At 37.2% G+C, this 27,160-nt stretch overlaps 1 protein-coding gene across 1 annotated transcript in view; it reads left to right on the top strand.

Moving 5' to 3' along the window:
- The window catches only part of lrp1bb (low density lipoprotein receptor-related protein 1Bb), a 378,766-nt gene that overhangs the window by 277,359 nt on the left and 74,247 nt on the right, over positions 1-27,160 (top strand). Inside the window, exons 49-57 of the mRNA XM_055149901.1 lie at positions 536-658; positions 9,068-9,187; positions 10,980-11,108; positions 12,530-12,652; positions 13,922-14,062; positions 15,112-15,299; positions 19,293-19,476; positions 19,570-19,655; positions 23,374-23,496. Of these exons, the coding sequence (XP_055005876.1) occupies positions 536-658; positions 9,068-9,187; positions 10,980-11,108; positions 12,530-12,652; positions 13,922-14,062; positions 15,112-15,299; positions 19,293-19,476; positions 19,570-19,655; positions 23,374-23,496 (1,217 nt within the window). The remainder of the gene's footprint in view (positions 1-535; positions 659-9,067; positions 9,188-10,979; positions 11,109-12,529; positions 12,653-13,921; positions 14,063-15,111; positions 15,300-19,292; positions 19,477-19,569; positions 19,656-23,373; positions 23,497-27,160) is intronic.

Here is a 27,160-nt window from a genome sequence, read left to right as displayed (position 1 = left end):
ATAAGGTAAATAAAAAATAGGCCTTGACTGAATACAAAATATACTGTATGCGCAGAACAACAGTGCAAAAGTCAAACTTTCTCAACACATTAATAGAATTACTGACTCCAAATTTCTTACTGTGATAAACTCCATACACCAGTGACTGGAGTAGTTAAAAAGATATCCAGATACTAACTGACACTAAAACTAGTAACAAAACTACTGGTAGATATTAATTTGAGTGAGTATCAATACTGAAAGAATGATACAGATAAGTTGACAAGACAAGATTGGCAACCCTTGATATCATTTTGAATATTATCATAAAAAATATAGTACAAGAGAGTGTACGCTACCCACACTGACTTGTCTAGTGAAGTACTAGACTGTGGAGGGTTAGGGTAAGAGGACAAAAGAGTAGGACTAGGTTACATGCCACATCCAAACGTTTATAATTAAAATTCCACTATATAATCCAAAGTTAAGCCTAGACTCTTTTAACCTCATTCATGTACTCTACCCAGTGCACTGACTCCATGTTGTTGTGCTCTAGTCTCTCATGGGCAGAAGTGTGAGGAGGGACACTTCGCTTGTCCAAGTGGGAACTGCATCTCCAGCGTTTGGTTGTGTGATGGCCAAAAGGACTGTGAGGATGGAGCTGACGAGTTTCAGTGCGGTAAGAAAAACTAAACTGATTTTCAACCATGCCAGTGTTGCAAATTTATGGTAATTTGTCATGTATTGTTGTGCTAGTTTGTTTTTTTTCCCAATCTGGATATAGTTGGGCTAGATAGTCAGATATATTCTATGTTAATTTACTGCTTAAAAGTTCATTGTATTTTTCATATTTTGGTTATTGGTTAGAACAGATAGAAATAGTTGGTTCCGATTTGTTTTTTAATTATTCTTACTGCAGATTTTATTTAGTCAATTACCCCTTGAGACCACTTCCTCGGTCACTTTACAGGCATTACAACGAACCTATTGTATGGTTCACAAAGCCTTAACCTTAAAGTTATAATGAATACGTTTCTGGAGGTGGCTCGTCAGATGCATGATTCCACAACCATACTTAGGAACTTTCTTCATGGCGATGGGTGAGATTTCTGCCATACTGTGGAACATTATTAGCCAGGCTGGCACCACCTAGTGCCTCCGCTCAATTTCATTTCTCTCCAGTAACTCAGGAATCAAATTACACTAGACCCCGGAAGTTATAGACTGCACACCGGCCAATCAGCAAAGAGCTGTGAAGCCATGACTGGGTCCCATTTTGTGGTACAGCACAACAGTAAACAAAGCGGTGGAGATGGATGTAGACGAAGCCATGCATTCTGTGTTGGCAACGATTCCCGAGATCGAGGATTTAAAGCTGAAACAAAGAGAATGTTTGGTGAATTTTATCTAGGGGAAAGACGTTATTGCCCTTCTTCCTATATGGGAAAAGCTTAATGTACCAGTTAGCCCTGTTAGCGGTGCATTACATACATCACGAACAAATAGCAGTGATTGGTTAAATAAAAAAAGTATTTGCCTGCCAAATCCTAACGCTGTGAGGTCAGACGGTTTCCACAAAGTGAAACCGGCTGATGAATTAGGCTAGAACATTATAGCCAAAGCAACAACATTCCATGAAGATAAGCAGGTCGAAACCTTCCTCTAAGCCAAGTAAGAAGTAGGTTTGTGGAGATACAAGCCCATTCCATCATGTTTTTCAGTGCATTAAAACCATAAAAAGTTAAACAAACAAACAAACAATATTATTTTAGTCTATATTTTGGTTGAAAAGTTATACAGTGGGGCTTTAACCATCCATATACTGCATTTTCAATTATAAAAGGCACACAGTAGTAACCCCACAGTGCCACTCTCCCTTTCTACTCCAGGCACAGTCAGCAGTGATGTAATGTTCCCTAATGGCTGAGAATAGATGGTGTACAGTCGGTGCACTGTCTGCTGAACGGAGAGATATTTATTTTCCATTAACAGGCCCCTATTTGTCGTAATGCTTTTGTCATTTAAATAGATCCAGGGCTACAACAAATAATACATACAGTATATAATGAGCCGACATGGAGAGGCGAGGTGATTGTTTATGGCGCCACAAGGCAGTATTTCCTCACTTTGTTTTGTTCCTGTTTGTCTGAGAGATCTCATGTGGGTGTTACTGCTTGTTTAAAAGTCTAATTTTGACCCTAAATTCATGCCGCGCCTGTTAAAAAGACACTCAGCGCTTCCCCTTGCTCTGTTTGAATTATTATCGTATCTTTTCCTGTGTAACAATTTAATTAATGAGCTAGCCATCAGTCACGGAAGTAGCGGTCTAGCAGATAGGAATATTCAGTTTAAAGAAAATGGAAGGTTGCGAGTGCCACTTCTGCTGCCGTTTTTCCCTTTTTACAAGAGGCAGGGAGCGTTTTGTGCTTTGATGCGTGCTAATGCATTTGCGGTTCACCATGACAAAGTCGAGATCTGTCCAATTAACTAGCAGGGCCCTAATTAAGTCATGGTATGGATTAATAGAAGTTGCGCTGAAAAACCAACACTTCTCAAGTCATTGCTCCTGGCATCAAAGCAGAGAGAAGGAGAGAGAGAAAGAGAGAAAGGAGGGGGGTAGGGAGAGGGGGGTCGAGGTGGTCAGAGCCTAATAAGTAGCACTATGTTGACGTGCATGAGTTTTGATGGAGCCCATATTTGACAGTTGACTGAAGTTAAGTTTTCTGGTGGTACTATACATAATGAGAACTGACAAGTAGATTTAACATTAGAATAAATTGTATAAGCCCTTGCACTGAAAAAGTGAACTGTTGACCCTATTTAAAAATATCAAACTTTTCATTTTCTATGTTAATTAAAATTTTCTATGTTAATTTAAATATATAAAAAAAATATATATATAGTAGTGTAGTGCTGATACATAGGCCTGAGCTTTGTAAACTAACAAAGTCTTTCTAGAGATTTGCTCAGCCTTTTGGTCTCTGAGCTTTGAAGTTGGTGTTTTTGTGATGCATTTTCTCTTGATGTTAATTGTCCTCTATGGGATGCGTAGTGGCAGAGTGGTTAGAGGCACCGCCACTACTCGGGAAGGTTGTGGGTTTGATGCTTGAAGACTTTTTAAGGTTACAATATGGCGAATGGTTGCTTTTATGCCTGCAAGTGGATACTGGTTTAGTCTAGAGCTGAACGATTTTAAGAAAAAATTGAATTGTGATTTTTCTGGCAGATATTGCGATTTCATACATATATATTTTTGGGGTTTTTACATGAACATTTGCAAATATCACAGAAACTTTGATCATACCAGAGCCCTGCATCGAACGGTTTGACACTGGACCATTTGTGCACATTTGTTTATGTTTTACAGAAACAAAACTTAAAACCACATGGCTCATTTGCATAAAGTATAAGCTCGCTCCTTCTGTTGGACTAAAGGGCACGATTCATGATTCAAGATTGAAATATGGGTGTTCTTCCTGTGACAGAGGATGTGCTGCTGATGATGAGTCTGTTCTGTGCATTGATGGTTCATGTTAAACTTTACACCGTAGCCAGGTTTAAATCCTCGCCTCCTAGCGTTGTGGTGGTGAATTACTTTGCGGCGCATACACCTCGACGCAGACCCATAAATCAAAAATGACGGCGACAAGGCAACAGCAGCAGTGTGCGTTGAGTTAATGCAGAACTATACTTCACCCTTAAAACTGGGCTTTAGGAGCACTGCAAAAAAACATGGTTTTGACACTCCCAAAATCGTGTCGTCTGAGTTTGTGATTTTTGGTCCAAAACGATAGATCGTTCAGCCCCAGTTTAGTCCTGGTTTAGTCTTGGTTTAGTCTTGGTTTAGTCCTGCATTGTCCTGGATTTATTTAGCACCAATTTAGTCTCAAATTTGATGTGGCCTATGAGAGCGTGAACATGTCCAAAGTGTCAGCTTGTCTGGCCTGTTCTCTGGACCCCATAATGTCTGTTGCCTCTTTGCTATATTTATGTTTAAATTGGAATAACCTTTAAGTTTACTTGACGATATACATATTTTTACTTCTCCATCAGTGTGAATTGGTTAATATATGCATATATATTCAACATGCGTCTCTGGCAATCAGTCTTGTTTTTTGCATATATTTCACTTGTGCGATCCCAGACTGTCAACATTATCTGCTCTGCTGTCAACAATAATTTGCCGAATGTGACAAGATGTATGTGAGGAGCTGACTTTGCTGAAGTTTGAAACAACTTTGACAAAATCGCTAAAACTAAATGTAGACATATTATATACTCTTACTGATAATCTAAGCAACTTTTAAATAACTTACAAAGCAATGCAATAACAAAAAGTATCCACAATTGTATGGCCATTTCAAATCATTGGACATTCACCTTATATTAAAATAGTATACTGCTTATACTGGCAGTACATACTTCGAAACTAGAAATGTTTCAGAACCGCAAGAGCAAGATAATTGCTGTGATTCTTTGTTTAAGCTAATGTCATTTAAACTTCTATACATGTTCAGTAAGGCATGTTAGTAGTTTTGTTCATTTCATAGTCTTCAATCAAATGTAAAAGATGCACTGTTTAAGTTTTGTGATGCAGGGTTCATCAACAACTACTAAGTTACAAATCAGATCAGAGGTAAGGCGTTTATTTACAGTTAAAACACCTGCAACTGAATAAATGCATGATAGATAGATGTAATGCCATACTGTGAAACATTTCCTCTACCAGAAACTTTGCATAATGCAACTTTAATGCTCCTATTACTTACTGTTCATTTTACAATCAGTTTTCTTGGAGCTCCTTTAGGTCGTGGCTGGAGAAGCATAACAAGCCTATGTGTCTACTGTGGGGGAAGATGTCATAATTTCCACTGCATAATTTAAACATGGTAGATTTACATTTCTCCTCTAACCAGATCAAATCAGCAGCGTAATCAGTTTTTCATGTTTGCAATGTATCTGAATGTATCATGTTTGTGAATGTTGTTAGCATGATGCACAACATAAGAACGCCATTGAAATTCTTTATCTGTGAATGTCATTTCTGTGTAAAACGACAAATCCTTGACTTCAATTGCAGCTCTATCAGTAGAAACCATAGGAATTATTCAAAATTCAGAATAGCTTTCCAGGACAAATAGACAATATTCCCATTTCTCAGGGTTAATTATCATATAAAAAGCTCCATCCCTTGATAATCTGGCGGCATGCGCAAAGTGGTTTTACTGAAATGTCATTACGTTTTTGGATTTGAAATTCTACATCTGATTAGATGCAATAGTCATTTGTCACTTCACAATGCCTGACACGCTGTGCCACTGAGAGACTGAAACACTATTGAAAAGCCGACATGAAAGACTCGGTGTGATACAGTTAATATGCTTCAGACCTGATATTTGTTCTACACTTGAAGCAGCTGTGCCCATTTGAAGTGTAAATCCACTATCAAGAACACAGACTTTGAACAATCATGGTTCTTACATTTCAACCATGACAGATATGGACAAATGCAATGGATAGTTTGGATGAAAATTAGTTACCTGGCCAGCTAAAACCACATACTCGGACCAAACTTTACAAAGACAAGTGGATCTGGAGCCATATCCTGTCTTCAGAGGGTGTGATTGACAGGAGGACTAACCAATCAGAGAGATGTGTGGTCTGTTTGCATCAAAAACAAATATTACTGCTTACACGTAAAAAAATGGGGAAATGTGTAATGGTTTACTTAGCACTCTGGAAAGCATGTCGAGTACAATACAAGTCAAGTCAAGTCAAAAATAATATATTACTCACTGATGTATAAGTAAAAAACACATTTTTTGTCAATATAGCCCATCTCTAACTGTGACTGGTTCAGACAAGAGGCATAGGTGACAGTCTTCATGGTTGAATTTACTCTACACCTTCATTTAGTTATTTTAAGTTCTTCCTCCTTATCTTACATGACGGTATCAGCGTGAAATGTTCAAAGCCTGACATGGAGCAGAGCAGTGCATAGTGTAATAGACCCTCACATGACACACACACGTGCACACACACACACACACAAACACACTGCACTGGAGCCCTAATTCCCTGTGTTATAGCCTAACCTCCTCACCACACCTCCCCTCTCTCCACGTCTCATTAAAGGCTGTCAGATTTGCCAGGCCTGACATGGAGAGAAAGCGACCGCACGAGAGCACCCTGGGGAGAGTGGGTGGCTGGGTGACACAAACCCAGCCAGGATTATATGAACGCACATCCGTAGTTTGCACAATGCTGTTTGAACCATCAGCAACACGCCTCGTTAGCTGTCATCTTTGTCTCATCGCCGTGTAAAGCTTGGCTAAGCAGCATTAATTAGGTTCAAGTTCTTGGCCAAATGTTTGACCAATCACAGAGTGAGAGTCATAATAGTTGTTTATATTATTATGTGATCTGTTTGTGTTATTCTTGAATAATTGTGGAAAATAGCTGTATGTATATAGATTTATATTGAAGTAATTGATCATTTCTTGATACATAATTAAATGTATACATTAGGGCTGTGCAATTAATCTTAATCAAGTTGAGATCCAATCGTGTCAGATCATCAAGGATATTGTTGAGAGTTCAGACACTGGAGGAATACATTTCACAATTGTTTGTACTAAACGACTCACTGATTAAAAGAGTGTCTTGTTTATAATCATGAAATTATTATATTTTTTTAATAATAAAAAATTAAATTCACTTTTGAATTGTTGGCAGTCAATATGAGCAAAAATTGTCATATGTCCCAGCCCTGGTATACATGTTATTACATTTTGAAGGAAATATAAAATAATTAAAAACAGTTAATAGTTTAAAAAGTAGGTTTAAATGTGGCAACAATTTTGTTGGGGGAAGTTGTAATGTACTAGTAGTTATAATATGGGAATAAAATGGTAGTTCATCATGAATATAATTAATATGACTGTTATGTGATATACTGATATACTGATACATGCGACACTTAAAGGTCCTATATTATCAGAATGTAACATTTTAGCCATGTCACAATGTTTTTACCTCATCAAAAACATACTCAAAGTTGTATTTTCTTTCATCCACACATCTTTGAGTAACCCTCAAACTCAAAATGCTCTGTTCCACCTTGTGATGTCATCAAGTGGTTGCTTTAACAGCTACCTTTTACCTTTTGTACAGTAGAGATTGGCATCACAAGGAGGAACAGAGTGTTTTTTTCGTTGAGAGAAGTCATTCTTAATATGCAGGGTTTGTGTGTTAAACATGTGTGAATGAAACAAAACACAACTCCGGATATGGTTTTTGATGAGGAAACATTATAACATACAGTAGATCAGAAAGTAGCGTAATATGAGACCTTTACAAATAAATTCATGGTGATATTAGCTCTCAACATGAAAACAGAAATCATTGTTATTTATGTATCTGTGTTTGCAGCGTGACCTCTGTCCATTGCTTTATTTTTCTCAATATCAAAGCCACATAAAACAGATTATATGTACATTGACTGCATTTATAAATAAAGTATAGCTCTGTTGTAAAATTCATAAAGCAATAGCGACAGTAGCATTTCTTTTATTCCCCCTTATGCCCTAACCACAACTATCCATCAAATATATCCAGTGAAAAACACAAGCTGAAATATCCATGCGCAGTCCTGGGCATAGTAGAGCAGACAGGAGCTGAGGGCCAAATGGTAGGCAGCCTCTTGTTGAGTTGTGATTAAAAACGCTCCTATAGGCAATGCCATTTCACATGTTTGTTTTGTTTGATTTATGGCAGTGGGTCTCAATCTGTGGTGCAGGTACTAATGCTGGGATGCAGATGTTTCCTAGTGCTACTCAAGTAATTTGTACTTTTGGTTTAGTTTTGGTTTAGTCTTTTTTAATGCTGGTTTAGATCTAGTTTGGTTTTGGTTTAAATTGTATGCTGTTGCAAAAATAAATAAACGTAAATTCCCTATAACCTATTCATGGATTCCAGCTTCCAGTAATAGGCAACACGGACTTTTCACCATTCAAAAGATAGAATATTTTGTTTTTCAGATTCAGACGACGTTATTAATCCCACCAGGGGCAATTAGTTTGAGCAGCAAAATGGAGCAATTCTGAAGAAAGAGGAGCTCTGGGATCAATGAAGCACCCAATAAAAAGATATTACATCTACATAGAATTTATATTTTAAATTGTTCTGAAATCTATGCATATTAATCCTGTTTAAATTACCACACTAGACCTGGGTTGGCCATTTGTTACATAGTGTCCAACCTTGTTTTGCTGCTTTAGTCTCGGTTTTGTCCTTGATGATTCAGATTTTGGACACATTTTTGGTTCATTAGTTCTGGTACAGAGATATATGAACGAAAGAATATGAAAGTTTGCACACCCTAGATCAAAATTAGGACCATGTCTGGATTGAACCCAAAAATAAACCTGGAATAAACCAGGACTAACTAATTCCCAACAACAGTCCCAAAACCCAAACCAAGTCTGCATCAGGACTAAACACACCCTTAGTTCTATTTTAGTCTCAGCCAAAACATTGTCCAATTCTTGTTTTTGTTATTTATTTTGTTGGTTAAAATTGGCTTAAGAAGTGCCCCAGCTTACCTCCTCCTCGCTCCAGGACACTGGAGATGTGTTTACCTTGCGTGCAGCTGTATTTTACTGTGCACACACTACTCTCACCTGGCTATAGCAGGGCTCCGACCCTTCCATTCACAACAAATATCAAACATGTATGATCTCCATATGACCACATATTCAGTTGTCGTTCATTCATCACAAGCAGGTGATCACAGCTCTTAACCCTGTTTAAACTGCATGACACGCATGGAGGATCCAAAATTCACCCTGATTTTTTTAAATTCTCATGAGGTTAAAATTCATGAAAATGGGCCCGAAAATGGCACAGTGTAAGCCCAGTTTTAGGGCTTGTGTCGTTAGGTAACTGTTACTTTTTAGTTTAGAAAGTGCATATTCATGACCACTTGCAACAAAAATACTTGTATGCCAAATTATAGCAAAAATGTGTCATCCGTAGGCAAGTACAGAACATGAAATAAATTACCATTATGTAAACCACTCTTTTGCAGACTCCTCTTGCCTCTGGAACCAGTTTGCCTGCTCCAAAAACAAATGCATCGCAAAACAGTGGCTATGTGATGGAGAGAATGACTGTGAGGATGGGCTGGACGAGAGCATGCAGATCTGTGGTGAGTAGCAAAGACATCGGGGTGAGGCTGCAATGAGAGCAGAGGACCAAGTCCACTGGGTCAAGTTTGACAGCTCAGAGTGGCCCTTTAGTGCAGAGTGGAGGAGGCTTATGTAACATTCTAATAATGTGGGAGAAGTAGACATTTTCAACCAGACTTAAAGATGCTGGACCTGCTGTTTTACTGTCTAAAAACACAAAAATTCAGCAGGCAATGCAAACAGCTAGCCTGCTACCAGCAAACTTCCTGATTCGTGAACAATAAAACAGGTTGTAATTAGTTGTAGATATGAATGTACTAAAAAGTAGAATCGATATACTGTAAATAAATCCATTTCACATCAAGAAGTCATAGTAGTTATTAAAGTTTAAGCATTGAATCAGATGCTATTTTAACTCAAATTCAAGGCTAACACAGTGTTAATTAGAAAATGTATACAATATTGTTTCACTCCACCAACATGATTTGACGAAGGGTTCCATCAAAGTGCTATTCATTAGACATCCCTGTACAATTTTCCTATTATAAAAATATATCAATAATATCCTCCCTTTGCCTACACATGAATATTGTAGAAAATAGATACAATAATGACATTTCAATAGGTAGTCTGGCTTTCTCATAGTCCTGTGAATGCCTATTGTGTCTTATAATAAAATGGCAAAGAGGTAATAATGACATCTTCTGCTGCAAAAACACACACGTTCAATTTATACTACAAGTCCAAGAGATATGATTGTTTCTTTGTTTTTTGTGATTTCAGCTCATTTGCTCGGAAATGCTGGCCTGTACACAAAACACATAAGTCATAAGTTTGTAGCATTTACTGAAAAGGAGCTGATGCACAATGAAAATGTGACTTGGCTTCATAAGGGGACATCAGTCTCAGCACAAGTTTTATTTTATTGTCCCTAATGCGATTGGACATTACATACATTACAAGGGCTGAACAAGCTTTTCTGTCACTAAGCTTTATACCATTCTCTTTGGTAACAATAGGAAAAGTATTTTCCTTTCATTTTGATGAGATTGTAAACTAAAAGAATAAAATAATATAGGATGAGATAAGTAACTTTAGTGGTTTGGTGTATTAGGTCAAACATTTCCTTAACACAAAAAATATGTTGTTTAATCACTAGAGCATTTGCTAATTACTAATATAATAGTAGTAACAGTAGTAGTTGTAGTTAGTAGTAGTGGTAGTGGTAGTGGTAGTAGTAGTAGTAGTAGTAGTAGGTGGTAGTAGGTAGTAGTAGTAGTAGTAGGAGGTGGTAGTAGTTGTAGTAGTAGGTGGTAGTAGTAGTTTTTAGTAGTAGTAGTAGCAGTAGTAGTTTGCAGTAGTTTGTAGTAGTAGTAGTAGTTGTTATTGTTGCTGCTTTTGTTTGTAGTTGTTGTTTGTAGTAGTAGTAGTAATTGTTGTTGCTGTTGTAGTACAGTAGTAGTAGTAGTAGTAGTAGTAGTTGTAGTTGTAGTTGTAGTTGTAGTTGTTGTAGTACAATAGTAGTAGTGGTTGTAGTTGTAGTACAATAGTAGTAGTAGTAGTAGTAGTAGGTAGTAGTGGTGATAGTAGTAGTAGTAGTTGTTGTTTTTGTTGTTGTTGTTGTAGTAGTACAGTAGTAGTAGTTGGTTTAGTTCAGAGCAGAATTCTTCCTTTCACAAAGCACACAGGAAAAAACTGCAAAAGTCCCCAGAACTAAAAAAAACATCTTGGTAAACATTTCTTTAACCTCTGCGTTGTGTATTTCACCTCTAACACTTGTGGTCTTGTTGTGTTGTGTGTGTCCCCTCTCAGGATCAGTGACTTGTGCGCCCGGCCTGTTCAGCTGTCCTGGGTCGTACGCCTGTGTGCCCAAACGCTGGCTCTGTGACGGGGAGAGGGACTGTCCTGATGGTAGTGACGAGCTCTCTGCTGCTGGATGTGGTAAACACGACCTCACACAGCAACACACTGGGATATGTTTACTGACCGGAGTGTGCACTTCTATTATCAGTTGATTTAATATGGGGAACACTTTATAATAACCACATAATACACACATGATTATGTATACATAGTTCATTAAGAATGATTCAGGTTTGGTAAAATATTTAATTAATACCTTCACTGTAACTTCAAACCCTAACCCATAATTACATATTTACCTGAATCATTCATAATAAACTATTTGTTAGTTTTGTTTGTTCATGGTTTATTAAAGGTGCACTGTGTAACTTTGCTGGTGGAGGGTCTGTCAAATACTTTTCTACATGGATATGTTTGCTTTGCTATTGCTTTGTCTGAAATGTTTCATGGTACTCACAGTCAGAGTGCCTGTTTTTGTAGGTATTTTTGAGCAATAAAACCGCAAATAATTTAATAAATCTAAGGTACAGGTGTTTAATGTCATACGATGGCATATCCATAGAAACTAGGAGTTGAAAGTTACATAGTCCGCCTATTGAAGCCAGTTAAGGTGTGGTTATTATAGTAAATCACACAAACTATGCATAAACAGGGTATCGCCAGGTTTGACTACCCCAGATTTAAAAAAAAATTTAAGACCTTTTAAAGACCACTTACATGAAAATTAAGACCAACATCGCATCCATTATGCGGGCAAAAAACACCAGATCCAATTCTAATAATGACCAACCAACTACTAGATTTAGAATCTAAGAGCCACTGTGGATTAAACCTACACTTCTCCGTGATCCATCCAACATCTTCCTCCACTGTACTGATTGTTTACTCATGCCAGAAACCAAAAGTATTTTTTGCAGATACTCCAAATTAGACGTTCATTCACGTTACATGATTTCACATTGTTGTTTTATTCTGTTTCACATTGCACTGCAGCCCAGTTGAGTATACAAAAAAATAGGCTAATGGAATTTAAGACCTTTGTGAAAAAATAAGACTTGGACAACATAATTTAACACTTAATTTGAGAACATGAAATTTAAGACCTTTTTAAGACTTTCAAGACCCCGTGGCTACCCTGATAAAAACATGCATAATATTGCACATAATATTGTGTATCTGTAAAAGAATATGCAAAACAAGACTGAATGAGTTGTTGTGTAGTAGTAGAGGTAGTTCTGATGAAACACGAAAAAATACACATAGCTGATAAAATGTTAAACAATAATCACCTGCATGTTTGTTAATTTTATCCCAAATAGTAAGCCAAGTTTTATAGTAATAGCAATAGTTTGAGCAACAATGTCATAGACTTGATGCAATGTATGTACATGTACAGTATGTGGATCTGCATGTTTGTTCTTTATCTGGTGTTGTTGCAGCCATATGGTATGCCATGTTTTGAGTGAAAAATAATCACTGTTTGTCACCTTTTTCCTTAGCACCCAATAACACATGTGATGACGCCTCGTTTCGCTGCCACAACAAAGCCTGCATCCCTCAGAGATTTGTGTGTGACCACGATGACGACTGTGGAGATGGGTCTGACGAGTCCGTAGAATGTGGTATGGAAAATGATGGCTACATGTGAAAGCGATACTTTTCATTTACCCAGGAATATGATGATCATGATTCGTTAGAAAAAAACCTAGAAACAGGAAATTCTAGCTAACTCTTACATAGACTTTGTAATTGTGTTTTGTGTTTTAACATGATCAAGACAAAACAAGACACATTTATTAGTGATCTAATTATAATTCTATACTGTTCTCTTAGCTGATCTGTTATCTGTTGAGTGTGGATGCCAATAAACATAAAGAAAATACCTGTATGTAAATTTGGTTTAATCTTAATAGTCTCAATATGGCAAATCACAAATTTCTCATGCCAATGTCAAGAATTTTTTCAGGATTTTTTTTGGATTGTAATGATTTGAACTGGCAACTAAAGCAGTCTACCTTTCATTGTGACTGGACACATCACCTGTCAGTCACAGATACGGATTTGGAAGCATATTCATTTTTGAACTCTCAGCTGCGTTAAAGGTGCTCTATGTAACTTTTCTGATGGAGGTTACGGTGCCTGCTTGTGTCTATGGAGTTGTAAATGTTTTGCCGGAAATGTTCCACAGTATGACATTAAATGTATCTATCTCCAAGTCAATCACAATAAGAATAAATGTTTTCAAGGTTCTATTGTTTGATTGATTGATTTGTTTATTTCAGTCATCGGTATATTCTGACATTATTCTAGAATATCTTAAACATGTAGGAAAACTGAAAAGATTGAGACTGAAGTTTAAGATTATTAGGCTTACCCTTTATTCCTCTGTCATAGCATAATTCTTACTTATAAAGAAAAGGAACAGTTCAACCATTAAACTTCTTTTTAAAGTAAAAGAGAGTGGTGCACAGTTCAAGTTTTTCTGTGCAATTGTTCCACTCCTTTAACAAATATACAAAATTTTATAATAGTTGTTCTGATTTTCTTTTGGCCATGCCTATTTGAATGGATGCAGGATAAATATAATGCCATAGTGGAACATCTCCATGAGACAAGCAAGTAAGTGGCAGACTCTCCACCATAAGCTACATAGTGCATATTTAAACAGAAAAACATCATCAAAGAATCAATGTCTCTGCAAATTGGCAAAGCGTCACAGGATCTGATCACTGCTATATCATTTAGCAAAGCCTCCTCCCAGCACACTGTATTCACAGGGTTCCATCTCATCTTAGAACAGAAGATATAGGCTTATAACTTTCGTGCAGAGATATCTAGCAGCAGTCTGAGTGCTGTGAGTTAATGAGTGCGAGCCTGGTCTTTGTGTGCAGAATATCGCTCGTGCCGATCAGAGGAGTTTCGCTGTGGGGATGGGCGCTGCCTGCTCAGTGCTCAGTGGGAGTGTGACGGTTACGCCGACTGCCCCGACCACTCTGACGAACTGCCTCTCAACCTCAAATGTCTGGCCGCAGGTAAGATGGCTGCTTGGCTCCCAGCTGGAAACTCTTCATCATTGTCACTGGGAAATCTACTGGGACATATGGGCTGAGGAGAAAAGAGAAGAGAGTGTTTCTGATAGGAATTAGTCTGTCACTCCACCACGAAGCTCAAAGTCTCGGCCAAGTCTGTCAGAAAGTGAGCAGAAATGATGCCAAAATAGACTATTATAATGATGAAACAATATTATGCACAACAGACAGAGCGATTTAGCAGTTCAGCCAATACACATGTAGTTTATAGAATACCGGCTTGTTTTTTTTTTTGTTTTTTTTTGTTTTTTTACAAAGGAGCTACTTTAGAAATAGAAGTCTCTAAAAATACATTAATGGGTCCCAACATTTTTCTCTCAAGGTCCTCTAGTTTAACAGTGCACACGCTGGAGACCCAACCTTTACTTTCCTACTTTAGAGGCTACTGTTTAATTAGTAAAAATTTAATTGTTTTATAGTTAATAAAGATAATATTATAGAAAAATAATCATTATATAATACTTTATAAAAGCAATTCCCATGTCGTCTGTATTTTAAACTTTTAGCGATCTGAGAATCTTTGGAGACTCAAATTTACGTCTCACTCCCAACGTCTCATTCCCAAAATTTCAATGTTTCCAGTACAAGTAAATGCACATATTTACTTAAACAAGTTCATTTAGGGTTTAAGGGTTTCATTTAGGCTCAGTCCTCCTTTACTGATGTGCCCACACACAATCGTGATATAAATAATATACAGTAATTCCCATTTCCATTCGAACACATTGTTACAAACATAGACACTATCAAAAGCCATTGTACCTGTTGTAGAATAAATTGAAGCAGCTTGAGAGTTGTAAAACGAGACAAGAGACTCTGGATGTCTAATGTTTATTTACCATCAGTATGGGACCCCCTCAGCTCATAATGTTGGTATTGCAATTTTAAGTCTATTGTAGGGAATATTACAACCTCTGATGACGTACACCAGATAACAAGGACTGAGGTATTGCCCAATCACTAACCTGTATTATATGTTGTTACCCATCCAGGGAGCTTGTGCAATGGCTCTTTCTTTATGTGCTCAAACGGCCGCTGTATATCGGAGGGCAGCCTGTGCGATGGGCGAGACGACTGTGGGGACGGCTCTGACGAGAGGAACTGTAATGTCAATGAGTGCCTCAACCGCCGAGTGAGCGGGTGCACCCAGGACTGTCAGGACCTGCCCGTGGGATACAAGGTTAGTGCTATAGCAACTCTATGGGGCCTTTCACTGTTTTAGAGAGGAATAATTAATGTATGATGAAACTTTTTGTCAGGGCTTCAGTTCGCATTTTTGACTTTGTTTGACAATAGTTGTTTGACCAGTGTCCAAACTTTATAGTTCATTTTGCTGACAAAGAAGATATCACACAGGATACATGTAGAAAACTCACACTAATTACAAAAATATTAACCATACACCATGTTAAAAAGTCTGTACCTAATTGCTATTGTCTTAAGAATATGAAAAACACAAATTAATTCATTCATTTAAAATTATTGGCAGCCATCAAAAAATAATCCTCTTTCCCAATGCTGCAGCATCCTAATTATTCATTGTAATGAGTTTAGGAGCATGTTTCACAATTTTCAGAGGCAGGAGTGCCCTCACAGTAATGCTACAAACAGGCTAACAAGCTAAAAACGGCTAACAAGCTTAAAACAGCTAACAAGCTAACAGCACTTTAGGATTACTTCATGGAGGATACAATGCTTTATAAAAGGCTGCAGACAGACCTCATGAGCTACTTTTTAATTTTGCAACAGCGGCGTGCGGTCAGGGGGTCATTTGGGGATAAAAAAAAACTTCTCAGTGTCAATAAGAATAAATTAATACAAAAAAAAAAAAGTGGCCACATACACAGGGCGTGTTCATTCAGTGCTCCCTCACTGTTTCTTCATTTACATTTTCAAGTACAATGTCTTCTTATCTTCAAGACAAATAATCTTGTGCACGAAGGAGCAGGTTTAGTGAGTTAATCTGACACTAAACGACGTTTGACCAGAGCTGCGGTGAGGCTGGCTGTTAGTTATTTGTAGGAAGGCTATATTATTAACCAGCTTCGCAATGGTATAATGGAGTTTAGTTTGTTTGGTTAATTTGGTCGTGCAGATAAGTGGGGTTCAAGACTCGGGTCAGATTTTATTATTATTATTATTATTTTTTTTTTTATTATTTTTTTTTATTTTCCCCTTTCAGGTATAAACCAAATAATCATTAAAGCTTAATACTTTTATTAGTAAAGGTGATTATTATGTGCTTGTAATGAAAATATAAGCAGTATCGTGCCAATTGACATTTTTGGGCCTACTGCACTTTGCCTCTTCAGGTGTAACCCTCACCACACACCACTGTTTAACAATATATATCTGTACAGGAGAGGGAAATAAACCGGTACAACGATTTTAATTACAAATTCTACCATAGAAATCTAATGTGCCCTTTTTTAAACTATGGGCTATGTAGAATGACATGACATCAACCATCCCATTAGAAACACTACTGCTGACTACAGATAATCCATGAGGCTAATTCATCTAGACAAGCTGTGTTAAAGAAGAGCAGAGAAAGCAGAAGTCAGGCTAAACTAAAGTGTGTCTATATGTTTTAGATGTGCAGGGTAAAATATTGGACACTTCAGCACTTTTACCATTCATTTGGGAGCAGCCCAGAAGCTGGTCGACTGTGTATAAATATATCATGGCAGACCTACCGAGAATAATGGAAAAGTAGCAGTATGGGAGTTATATGATTGTACAAGACCAGCAAATAGAGAGGAGAAAAAAATGGGTCACCATATCAGGATAAGTGTTAAGTGTAGTTTCCTCATCACAAACAAATACATGGAGTTGTGTTCTATTTCATACACACATGTTAAACACACAAACCCTGCATATTTAGGTTGAGTTCTTCACTAAAATAATTTGGATAATTTCAGCCCTAGAATTGTCAATCACTACTGAACTAAAGGTAAAAGGTAGATGCTATCTTGAAAACTACCGCTTCATGACATCACAAGATGGAACAGAGCATTTTGAGATTTGGAAATGTAGACGGAATAAATAATTAACAGTAACTCAAACATGTGAAGAAGACAACTCCAGATTTGAGGAGGTAACAATGTTTGAAATTAGATTATAATCAATTTTGTATAACATAGGAAATTTAAAGACAACTAACCACAAGTGTTGTGTTTGTGCTGGCCCCAAGCCTGCTTAAAGCCTGCTCTGTGGGGATTGTCATATGAACTTAAAAAATCCACTGGTGTTCTTGATATAAATAATATTACACATAAAATTGTAACCTTTGCTCTTAAACTTTAATCCATACTTACATTATACTCAAGCATCTCTTTTGAGTAATAGTGATAACGAATTATTATGGTTTAAAAGGTGCAGTAACTTTTTCCGTTTCCCATTGACACCTTATATGTGATTTGTTGAAAGCATCCTTAATAAAATATTCATAAAGAATAATTAAAATTTAGCCTGTAAAATTGAACAGATGGGTGGAAATGTTATGCCTTTTCTTCTAAATAACCTTGAACACAAAGTAAGGAGTTTAATAATATGCCAACAAATGCTCGGCTCCCTGCTGAGAGGGGCGATGCTGCCATGCCTGGCAGTGATGGCATGCCATGAAGAGGTGCATTCTGGGGTCAAGGCCATATTGGCAGGACTCAGTGTGGCTATCAGTGCGGACAGGCTGTTATACTTTATCACACGCTTTCTTGTCTTTGAGGGTTGAAGATGAGCTGTGGTCAAAAAGGGGCTCAAAGTAGGTCCCTGGCACTAGCTGGTTTCCCATTTAAATTTGAATCAAATCTTTTCAAAGTTAGTCAAAGAAATGGTCACTTGTTTAGCATTTCCACCAAGGTGTTCAAACAGATATGATGTATGGAAAGTGGACTAGTGGTTCATTTGGGAGTTTCCGGGAAAAGTGTCAATAAAAAAAGGAACTGAGAGTGGTAACAAGCCTGGCAATTTTTTATTTATTTATTAATTTTTTTGTGCACTCAAAAATTAGCCACCCTTCTTTTACAACTCTACTCAAAAAAACAAAGTTACAGATGGTAAGAATTAACAAACCATAAAACATTAGTTATCTTATGCAAATTAACAGAAAAATGGCTTAGGAAAGAACAAGCGTGAAGTTAGTCTATTAGCAGTGTATCTTACGTAAGTGCCAATATGGCTTACTCATGCTAATGCTAATTCTGGCTTTCTTTTTAAACAAGACGGTACTTTCCAAACACTATTGCACTTCCATTGTTGATTAAATATGGACAATAAAGTTGCATTTCAATCACAAATCAAAGTAAAGCCATAGAAAAAAAGTGACATGTTTCAGTGTTCTCACCTGACGGTAAGCTGAGACGGACAGGTCCACATCACTGCAGTCTCTTGCGTCATCTGTTTGTGGTGTTGGGCACCGGGCATCACAAAGGGCCCAGGGTTATAACTGTGGATAAGAGAGGGATTTGAAAAGGTTCATGGCCGCTGATTCTAGCGCTCCAGAGTTATTTTTGGTTGGACCTGGTCACTGAAGTGTGATGAAATATTGAAGCCACCAAATCCAAGGCTCTACACTGGCATTTTATTGCATGAGACAGAGCACAGCACAGTTGGGTTTCACCTTTAAATATAAAGTATAATTTTTCTTCTAAAAATGAATTTTAAAATTTTATTTATTAACCTCTTTAAGAATTATATGATTGTTCATTTAAATATTTTTGTAGGATTGGGTCTTGCCTTTTCCTTGGATCATGCCTTTACTCGATACAAGTTAACCAAAGTAAAAAAAAAAAAAAAAGAATTCATTATTGCTTTTAGTATTTCATAATAGTTAATTTGCCAAGTTTGAATACACAGTCATATCGGAGATCAGTTGCTAGTCTGGCTAACAGACTTGGCGCATGGGACTGGTTAAATAAGTATCATAACTACATCTTGTTGCAGGTGATGATCAGTTAGGCTGTCACTTGTGATTGTGTCTGCAGCCATTGAAGGGGTTCAGGTTTTTTGTTCTTAAAAGTTGTTACAGAGCAAGTCCATGTTTTGGTTCTCACAAGTTATAGTGTGCATTAATACAATTGTATTCAATATATTCATTATTTGCAGCTGATGTCATCAACATTCTCTAACCAAACTTGTTCTGTTTTTCATTCTGTCTTCTCTGTGTCCTCCGCAGTGCAAATGCTGGCCAGGCTTCCACTTGAAAGACGATGGTAAAACCTGTGTAGATATTGATGAATGCTCCACCACTTTGCCTTGTAGCCAGCGCTGCATCAACACCTACGGCTCCTTCAAGTGTCTGTGCGTGGACGGCTACGAGGCCCTGGAGCGCAACCCCAATATCTGCAAGGCTGTGTCAGGTCGGCCTCATTAGATTACACAGCACAGCACCCAAATGCATTCATTATTGAGATTGTGCAGGTCCTCTTACCAAAGTGTGATTCATATTACAGCTGAGGAGCCTTTTCTCATTATGGCTGACCATCATGAGATCCGCAAACTGAGTGTGGATGGCTCCAACTACACCATCTTGAAGCAGGTGAGAAACAGTTTTGTCACTTCCTAATTGACCCACATTGGAGCTCTGTCCACAGATCTGATGTTGTTAGTTGAAGAAGTTAGGGAAAGCTTGACTACTTTGTACAGACTATACAATGCAAGCACATGTCAATCAAGGTAATTATCTCTAATTTTGTTCCATTAGAGCATTTCTATAGTATCCAAGAAGTCTCTTGGATATACTAAACAGTTTATGCTAGCATGTAAATAGTTTCATACATGTAGCATGCAAGTCTCTGGATATTAGGATGGTCAAAAAAAAATGTATACACTATACTAGGGTGACCAGATGTCCACATTTATCTGGTACAGTCCCAGTTTTGAGCCCTGTGTCCCCTGTCCCATCAGATTTATCCAAAACCAGTGATTTCTTTTTGACTAATCTGATCCCCGCCAACAGTAAAGAGAGGCATAAATTGTCACTTGCTTCGGTAAAATACAGAAAAGCTGCTTAAAAATGACCAAAACACAAAGAAAATGTGACTATGCTGACTCACATTGGTAAAGTGCAGAACTATTTCCCTTAATTACAACACTCTTTTTCCAATTTTATTTATACCAACCAACCTAAACCAGGGATGTCCCAGTTTTTTTTTTTAATTTGAAAATCTGGTCACCCTACCCTATTCATAAATCTTGTAACTTGTAATCAAAGCTAGACTCACTGGAAACATCTTAATAATAATAATTAAATGTATTTATTAGTTCCTTTCTTGACATTCAAGGACTCATTACAAAGGCTTAAAAGACATGAACAAATACAAGTGGTAACACATAAAATAAAATTAAAAATAAAATCAGAGAGAAGAGGCTAGTTTTTAGTCTAGTTTTGAACACGGATAGTGAGTCTATATCGCAGAAGTCTGGTAGGAGGGAGTTCCAGAGCGTAGGCGTTATAATAAATAAAAGGTATTGTGCCTGCCCTGATTCAGATCCTACTTGATATATTACCACCTGGTAGTTCAGAACTAATGGATCTAAAGCACTCAGAAACAATAAATATTTCATATTGAATTCTATCATCCAACTGTTAGAAATTGTCACTCCTGTCATCAAAATTAAACCATTTCCCTATTGTCAGTCATTTGAGTCAATCTGGACCTCATTGTTCCTGCAAGCAATTCTTCTGTATAACCACTACTCACTCATTCACTGTAGCAAATCATGCCATGAATTTCCTATTACTATTATCTTATTATCTTCTCAATCTTTTCATTAACCTTTCTCAAATTTTATGATCTACTGCTCTTCCTATGGGTTGTATATATAAAAGGGTATAGCTAAACCCCTAGCTGCCATGTTCCAAATAGGAAGTGAGCATCGGGACCCTTCTGGCTCCAACCGACAAAAAAAAAAAAAGAAAAAAATGTCACCACTCTCTCTGTAACTGCTGCAGTGAGTCTCGTCATTTTGGTCTTAAAATGTTCGTATTTACCTGCTCTACATGATCCTGATGCTTTTATATCAGTAAATAAGTTTCTATTCCAAATATGGAACTTGGCTCCAAATTCACTACTATAATTGTTAGCCTCATGAGGTTCATTTGAGTGGAGCTGAATGCTATGGGTGACCTCACAGTCTCTTGGTCCACTTTATACACTTTATGACTCTGTACTACACATTGGTAGGGTATTCTTCACATAACGTTTTGGGCCATTTTGCAGTATAGCTATAGTTTATGAATCTATAGCAAATGGACTAAATGTACAGCAAGTAATAAATATGTTGGTGCAAAAATCTATATCTATCTATACAAGGCCTTTGAAAGTGTGAATGTAAAAGGGGGAAAATGCAGTTGCGTGTTTAAATTCAGTCCTGTTCTTGAACCTTTCACAGAGGCGTAACATGTTTGTTTAATGTTTCTTCCCAGATTCACTCTGTTATGGACATTTTGTCAGTGTGCGTCATCTTCAGCATATCTAGTGTTTTGACTAAAAATCAATATTTATTCATAAAAAAGCCTTTGAAAGCGCAAAAAGAACGAACTCAAAACAAACTGAGAAAATATACGAAAGTTCAAAGACAGAAATATAGATCTGTCATGCACTGCTCTACTGAATGTGCTAATGATACAAGCCTTTTACCTTACAAAAACACACACTTACTACTATATTCCAATTACACTATGCAACTTTTACGGTGGCGGGTCCGACACTGGCTTGTTTTCATGGCGATTGCTTTGCCATGAATGTTCCTTGGTATAGCATTTAACTTATCTTTTTAATGTGCTTTTTTTTTATCAGAAATACCTAGACAGTAATGCAGTCTTAGTGTGAGCATGGTTTCCTCTCCACAGATCTGACCTGTAACTTGGCATAGTGGTATCTCCATGGACATCAAATTAAAGGTCCTATATTACACAGAATTGACTCTTATCAGCTTTGAGCCATGAAATAATGTTGTTATCTCCTCAAAAACATGTATGTAGTTGTGTTTTATATCACTCACACATGTTTGAGTAACCCTTATGTGTGTTTGTGTACATCTGCAAAGCTCAAAATGCCCTGTTCCAACTTGTGATGTCATGTTGTGGTAGTTTTCAAGATAACAGCTGCATTTTACTGTTGATTCTAGTGAAGGTGTATGGATTTTAAAAACACAGTGGAGCACTTCCTGTATTACCACATGAGATCACAAGGTGGAACGAGTGTTTTCGGATGTGCTGGGTTTTTGTGTTAGACGTGAATGAAACAACAGACTATTTTTGATGATTAAACAGCATTGTAACATAGATCAGAAAATAACATAATATAGGACCTTTAATATGTAACTTTCATGTCCTCTTAGTGCTGATTCATTTTTGGCTGGTTAGTTTTCACAAAGTGTTAAAGGAGGACAAATTGACAGGGTGGTAGCAGATATAGAGGCATGGATAGAAGCGCTGTGCTGTGATTCTCATGTGTACAACTGCTATCAGAATCACAGCACCAGCAGAAGGGGACTCCCGGGGGACATTTTGGCACCTGTCTGTAAAGAGGCTGATGATCTGATGAACACATCTCATTTCTCCTGTCAGATTAATCCCACACCTTCACAGTTCACACGGAGATTGCATTCGCAGAATAGGGGAGGGGAGGGTTTTTTGTTTGTTTGTTTGTTGTTCAGAAGTACCTTTTTTTGTTATGTCATATGCATGTGGCATAATAAAATGTTATGTAAGCATGCTATCCTATGCTATCTTGATTTTGTCTAGAGTTATCTCTGAAAAAAGGACTAGATAGTGCAATCCTTAACCCTTCCTGAGGTGATGAAATCCCTGTGAAAAAACCTAGAAATATTAGGCTATAGTGGAGTATAGATTTTGTCTTGCCATGTACTTTTCTGTAAGTATTTTGTAATAGTTTCTTATTTGACCCTAGGTTTGTTTACATTTGTTTCTGTAGCTGTCATTTTGGTTAACCTTTAAACATATGTTAGATAAAGAAAAAAAGAAAAACTTGACTATATACACACTGCAGGATTGACTCACTGCCTTAAATATGAGAAAATCCAAAATCAATACTCTTTACAAAAGAAGCAGAAGCAGGCCTCTTCAGAGCATAAACAAATTCATGTCACATATACAGGACTGCAAGAAGAATACATACCAGTCTTTGTGTAAATCCACTGTTTAAAATACAAAAGTTTACGCATTTGTCATTCTTCCTGAGTAGTGGAGGACAGCCATCTTATATACAGTATATTTCTGTCTTTTTCAGGGTCTCAATAACATCATCCACATTGACTTTGACTACAAGAAGGAGTTTATCTACTGGGTTGACTCGACCAGGCCGAGCGGGCGCAAAATCAACAGGATGCGCCTCAATGGGAGCGACCTCAAGGTAACACTGTCACTTATTCTGCCATATTACTACTACTACTACTACTACTACTACTACTACTATGACTTGTTGCATAATGACATAAGCACTCCACTTATCTGACCTGACTGTATGCCCCTGCTGCTGCTACGTCTGTTACTGTTTATGATGTGTGTGCCTGGACTGAGTCATTATTGTGCTAATGTTTACTCAGAGGTTATTGGTTTGGCTCTTGCATGTTTGTATTGCGTTTTACATCAAAACTATGTCCGATGCTCTGAATGAAATTATGCTCTCTATGACAATGACAATACGATCTTGAATCTTCTGCTGCTACTTCTGCTGTTACTAAAATTACTTCTTTTCCTACTACCGTTACTGCTTCACCCACTGCAACTACAAATACAACTCTACTACAAGTACTAAAATACCTCCACACTGATATTTCTTTTGCCTTGTCAAAAAAATTCAACTTTGAGTTAGTTGAAGATTGCCTGCGTCTACCAAATGACGTCTTAGCCGTATATCTTCAGAAACTCTTGGTAATATTTCTTTTTAAAATGCATATATAAGTAGAAAACCTTAATGGCTGCGCTGTGTAGTTCTTCTCCTTGTGTTTGAGATGAATAATCGGCCTGTGAAAAGTAGAGTTTAAGTGGTTTATTATGACTGGTCATTCACTGATGATGCAAGCCTTTTATAGGTGTAAAGACAGTCTCCATCTTTAGCGCATGTTCGGGATAATGGCCGTATTACCAGCAGCTTAGATAAATGTTGCAGCGGTAATGACACACTCAAGTCTCTGAGGTTTTTTCTGGGTCAGGGGAGAGGAGCGCCGACTCATGGATGACCGTTAAGGGACATTTGCAGAACTGTCACAATAATAATCATATCGACTAAAGCTGTGTTCACACTCACATTACAGTAAAATCCAGGACTAGACTAGGACTAAACATTGTCTACATCACGTTTAAACTGCAATCGAATCATGATGAGTGTGAACATTGCTCACTATTTTTCTGTCTTATTTACACTAATGAGGCACTTTTTCTTATCTTATTATAGGTGTCTAGGTTCAGATAATTAACTTCAATTTAATATCGACCTATTGCAAAAGAAAATTGCGCCTGTTATTTTCATAGTAGTTCTCTCCTCCATTGAGACAAATATAAGGCAGTGACTCTCAGAACCCTTATTACACAGCACAGCACTGACTAATGAGAACAGGCTTTTTAATGAATTAAGTAGTGTTTATTCATACTTTTTATTTATTTACGCATTTATTTCTTTTTTTTTTTTCCTAGCCTAAAAGCTTTTATTGCACAGGACAGCTGTAGTTTAAATAAGGGGGAGAGAGAGGGGAGAAACACTCTGCATTACAGCACTGTTTGAGAGATATGATTATGGTCATTTAGAAAAGGCTTAACTGTGTGTAATTGTTTTGGGTTACACAGTATCCCTAGTAATGTTCTTCAGTACTGATTGTTTATCTCAATTTTTTTTTTACGTAAATGCATCATACTTCAGAACGTGCTACAGGCCCATACAATAGTCCTATATTTCATTACCAGTGCTGTGTTGTCTGTGTTAGAGCATTAGGTTTATTCAGCTCAATTGCTTCCAGCGCCCGCACAGTTGGAGCCGATGCCACTGCTTAGCGAGAGGACAAACTGTGCGAGACTGGGATTCTCACGTTGTGTTAATTAGATGAGGCACTGATATCTGCTGATACGAGAGCAGCCCGGGCCACTTCTCACGGCTAACAGGGAATGGCAGGGACACAAGGAGATACGGCGCTGTGCTAGTCTCTGCCTCCGGAAATGTTATTGTCTGTTGTTCAATTGTCATACTGAAGATGTATGGCTGCTTTCTATTCTTTCTATTTGTGAGCTCCTTGTTTTGTTTTAGAAAAGGGTATAGATTTCTTTTGTTGTTCCTTGGTTTGAATGCTTAACAGTATAGCACTGATTATTGCTTCAAGTGGGTTTTGTGTATAATTATCAACAGTATAAAAAGAAGAGGTTAGATCGTATCCTTTTATATAATAATATTAATAATCATCTTCACCAGACGCAAGAGGAGGCAAAATCGAATCAGTTTCTGTCGATAATTTCAACAAAAAACAAAATTCATCAAAAATACATGAATATTTAACCCTTTAATCTTATATAATGTATTAGATAGCACTAAGACATTTATTGTGTCACTTGAAATTAAATATGTTTTTGTATTTGTAGACTCTTTGTATCATACGGATTTGTCCTTCATTTGACTCTTTCAATGCCACTGGGACAAGTGTGGACTGTCAGGAGCAGTTGGATTACAATGTACCCGGTGACCCATCTCCAGATCTTGAGCGAGAATCTTGAACAGAACCACTGTTGGCTTAGGTTATAAAGCTTAGGTTGAATAAAGTGAACATCAAAAATAGTCACTCAAATGTCAAAAAAGTAGCACAAAGTTGAGCTACAACTTTATCTGTGTCCATGATAGCCCTATCCATAAATTGTGTCCGGTCTTCGGATATCCCCCTACACTGATAAATGGACTGAAAGGGGAGATGTTATTGGATACTGAGACTGGGACAGGCCTTATGCAGCCTGTATCGTCTTTATTGCCCGAGGAGGCAGTTTTGATGAAAATACTTCACAATGAGTGACACAACAGTGACAGTTTGAGGCTAAGTACGGGTCCAATTACTGCTTATAAGGGAAGGCTCTGGTCTTTTTGCCAAGACTATACTTTTTGCAAATGATGACAGAAAGGATTTCAAAGTCCATCATGTCTTTTAATGACAGATTGCGACTCTACTGGGACTACAGACAAAGTTGTTGTGTTTTTAGAGGATTGGCTTTATTCTGCCAGCTGGCATAATAAGTGCGCATCGAGGAATATAGATGAGGAGGATTTTGTTTTTGCACGCCATGTTATGTTCTTGGAGATTAACCATTTTGGAGACTTTAGGAAGACTTCATACAGGGTTTTGTAATGTTTTTACATAATTCTGAAAAAAACACCTTAGAATTACATTTATATTCAAAATAAAATTTTCAATCATTCAACTTCAATCAGAAACGCTACAAGCTCTCTCCTTGCTAGAGTTACTTTAACATTCAACCGAGGTAAAACAGTCACTGAATTCATTTTGCCTTGCAGTTCTTTCTTACTATGACATTTACATAAAAGCTGCTGTCAAAATGGTTCAAAATACTGTTTTCGTTTTTAAACCTTATAATCAGAATTGCATTTATTTATTCCGAGGGGAAAATATAATAGTTAAAGCCAAGCTGGCCAAAAGAACAAATTATCTAGAGTATATATTGGTTCAGATTTACCAGTGTTATATAAATCAACAATTTAAAATTATATAATTTAAAACTATATAATATTGTATTTCTTTTTGAATGGTGAATATTCAAAATGTCACAACAGGAAGCTATGAATTATCAATTCCAGTTTCAAAGTTATCAAGTACAATGAGTCTGCCATTAACTTTATCCTCAGTGAAGATAAAAATACATACATTTACAAATATTCCTTTATAATAGCTTTTACAGACTTCTCTGACTGTAATTGGGACTTTTTACAGTACTATTAAGTACTTGTGTTTGTGACCATGAGCAAGTCTGACAGGTGACTACTCAAGGTGATAAAAATGATATGATGATAAAAATTAACAATATTT

This window comes from Boleophthalmus pectinirostris, unplaced genomic scaffold (genome assembly GCF_026225935.1).
Source record: "Boleophthalmus pectinirostris isolate CB_2022bp ecotype Guang Dong unplaced genomic scaffold, ASM2622593v1 HiC_scaffold_1, whole genome shotgun sequence".
NCBI lineage: Eukaryota > Metazoa > Chordata > Actinopteri > Gobiiformes > Gobiidae > Boleophthalmus > Boleophthalmus pectinirostris.
The sequence above is the reverse complement of the archived record's forward strand: the minus strand, read 5'-3'. Positions and strand labels throughout refer to the sequence as shown.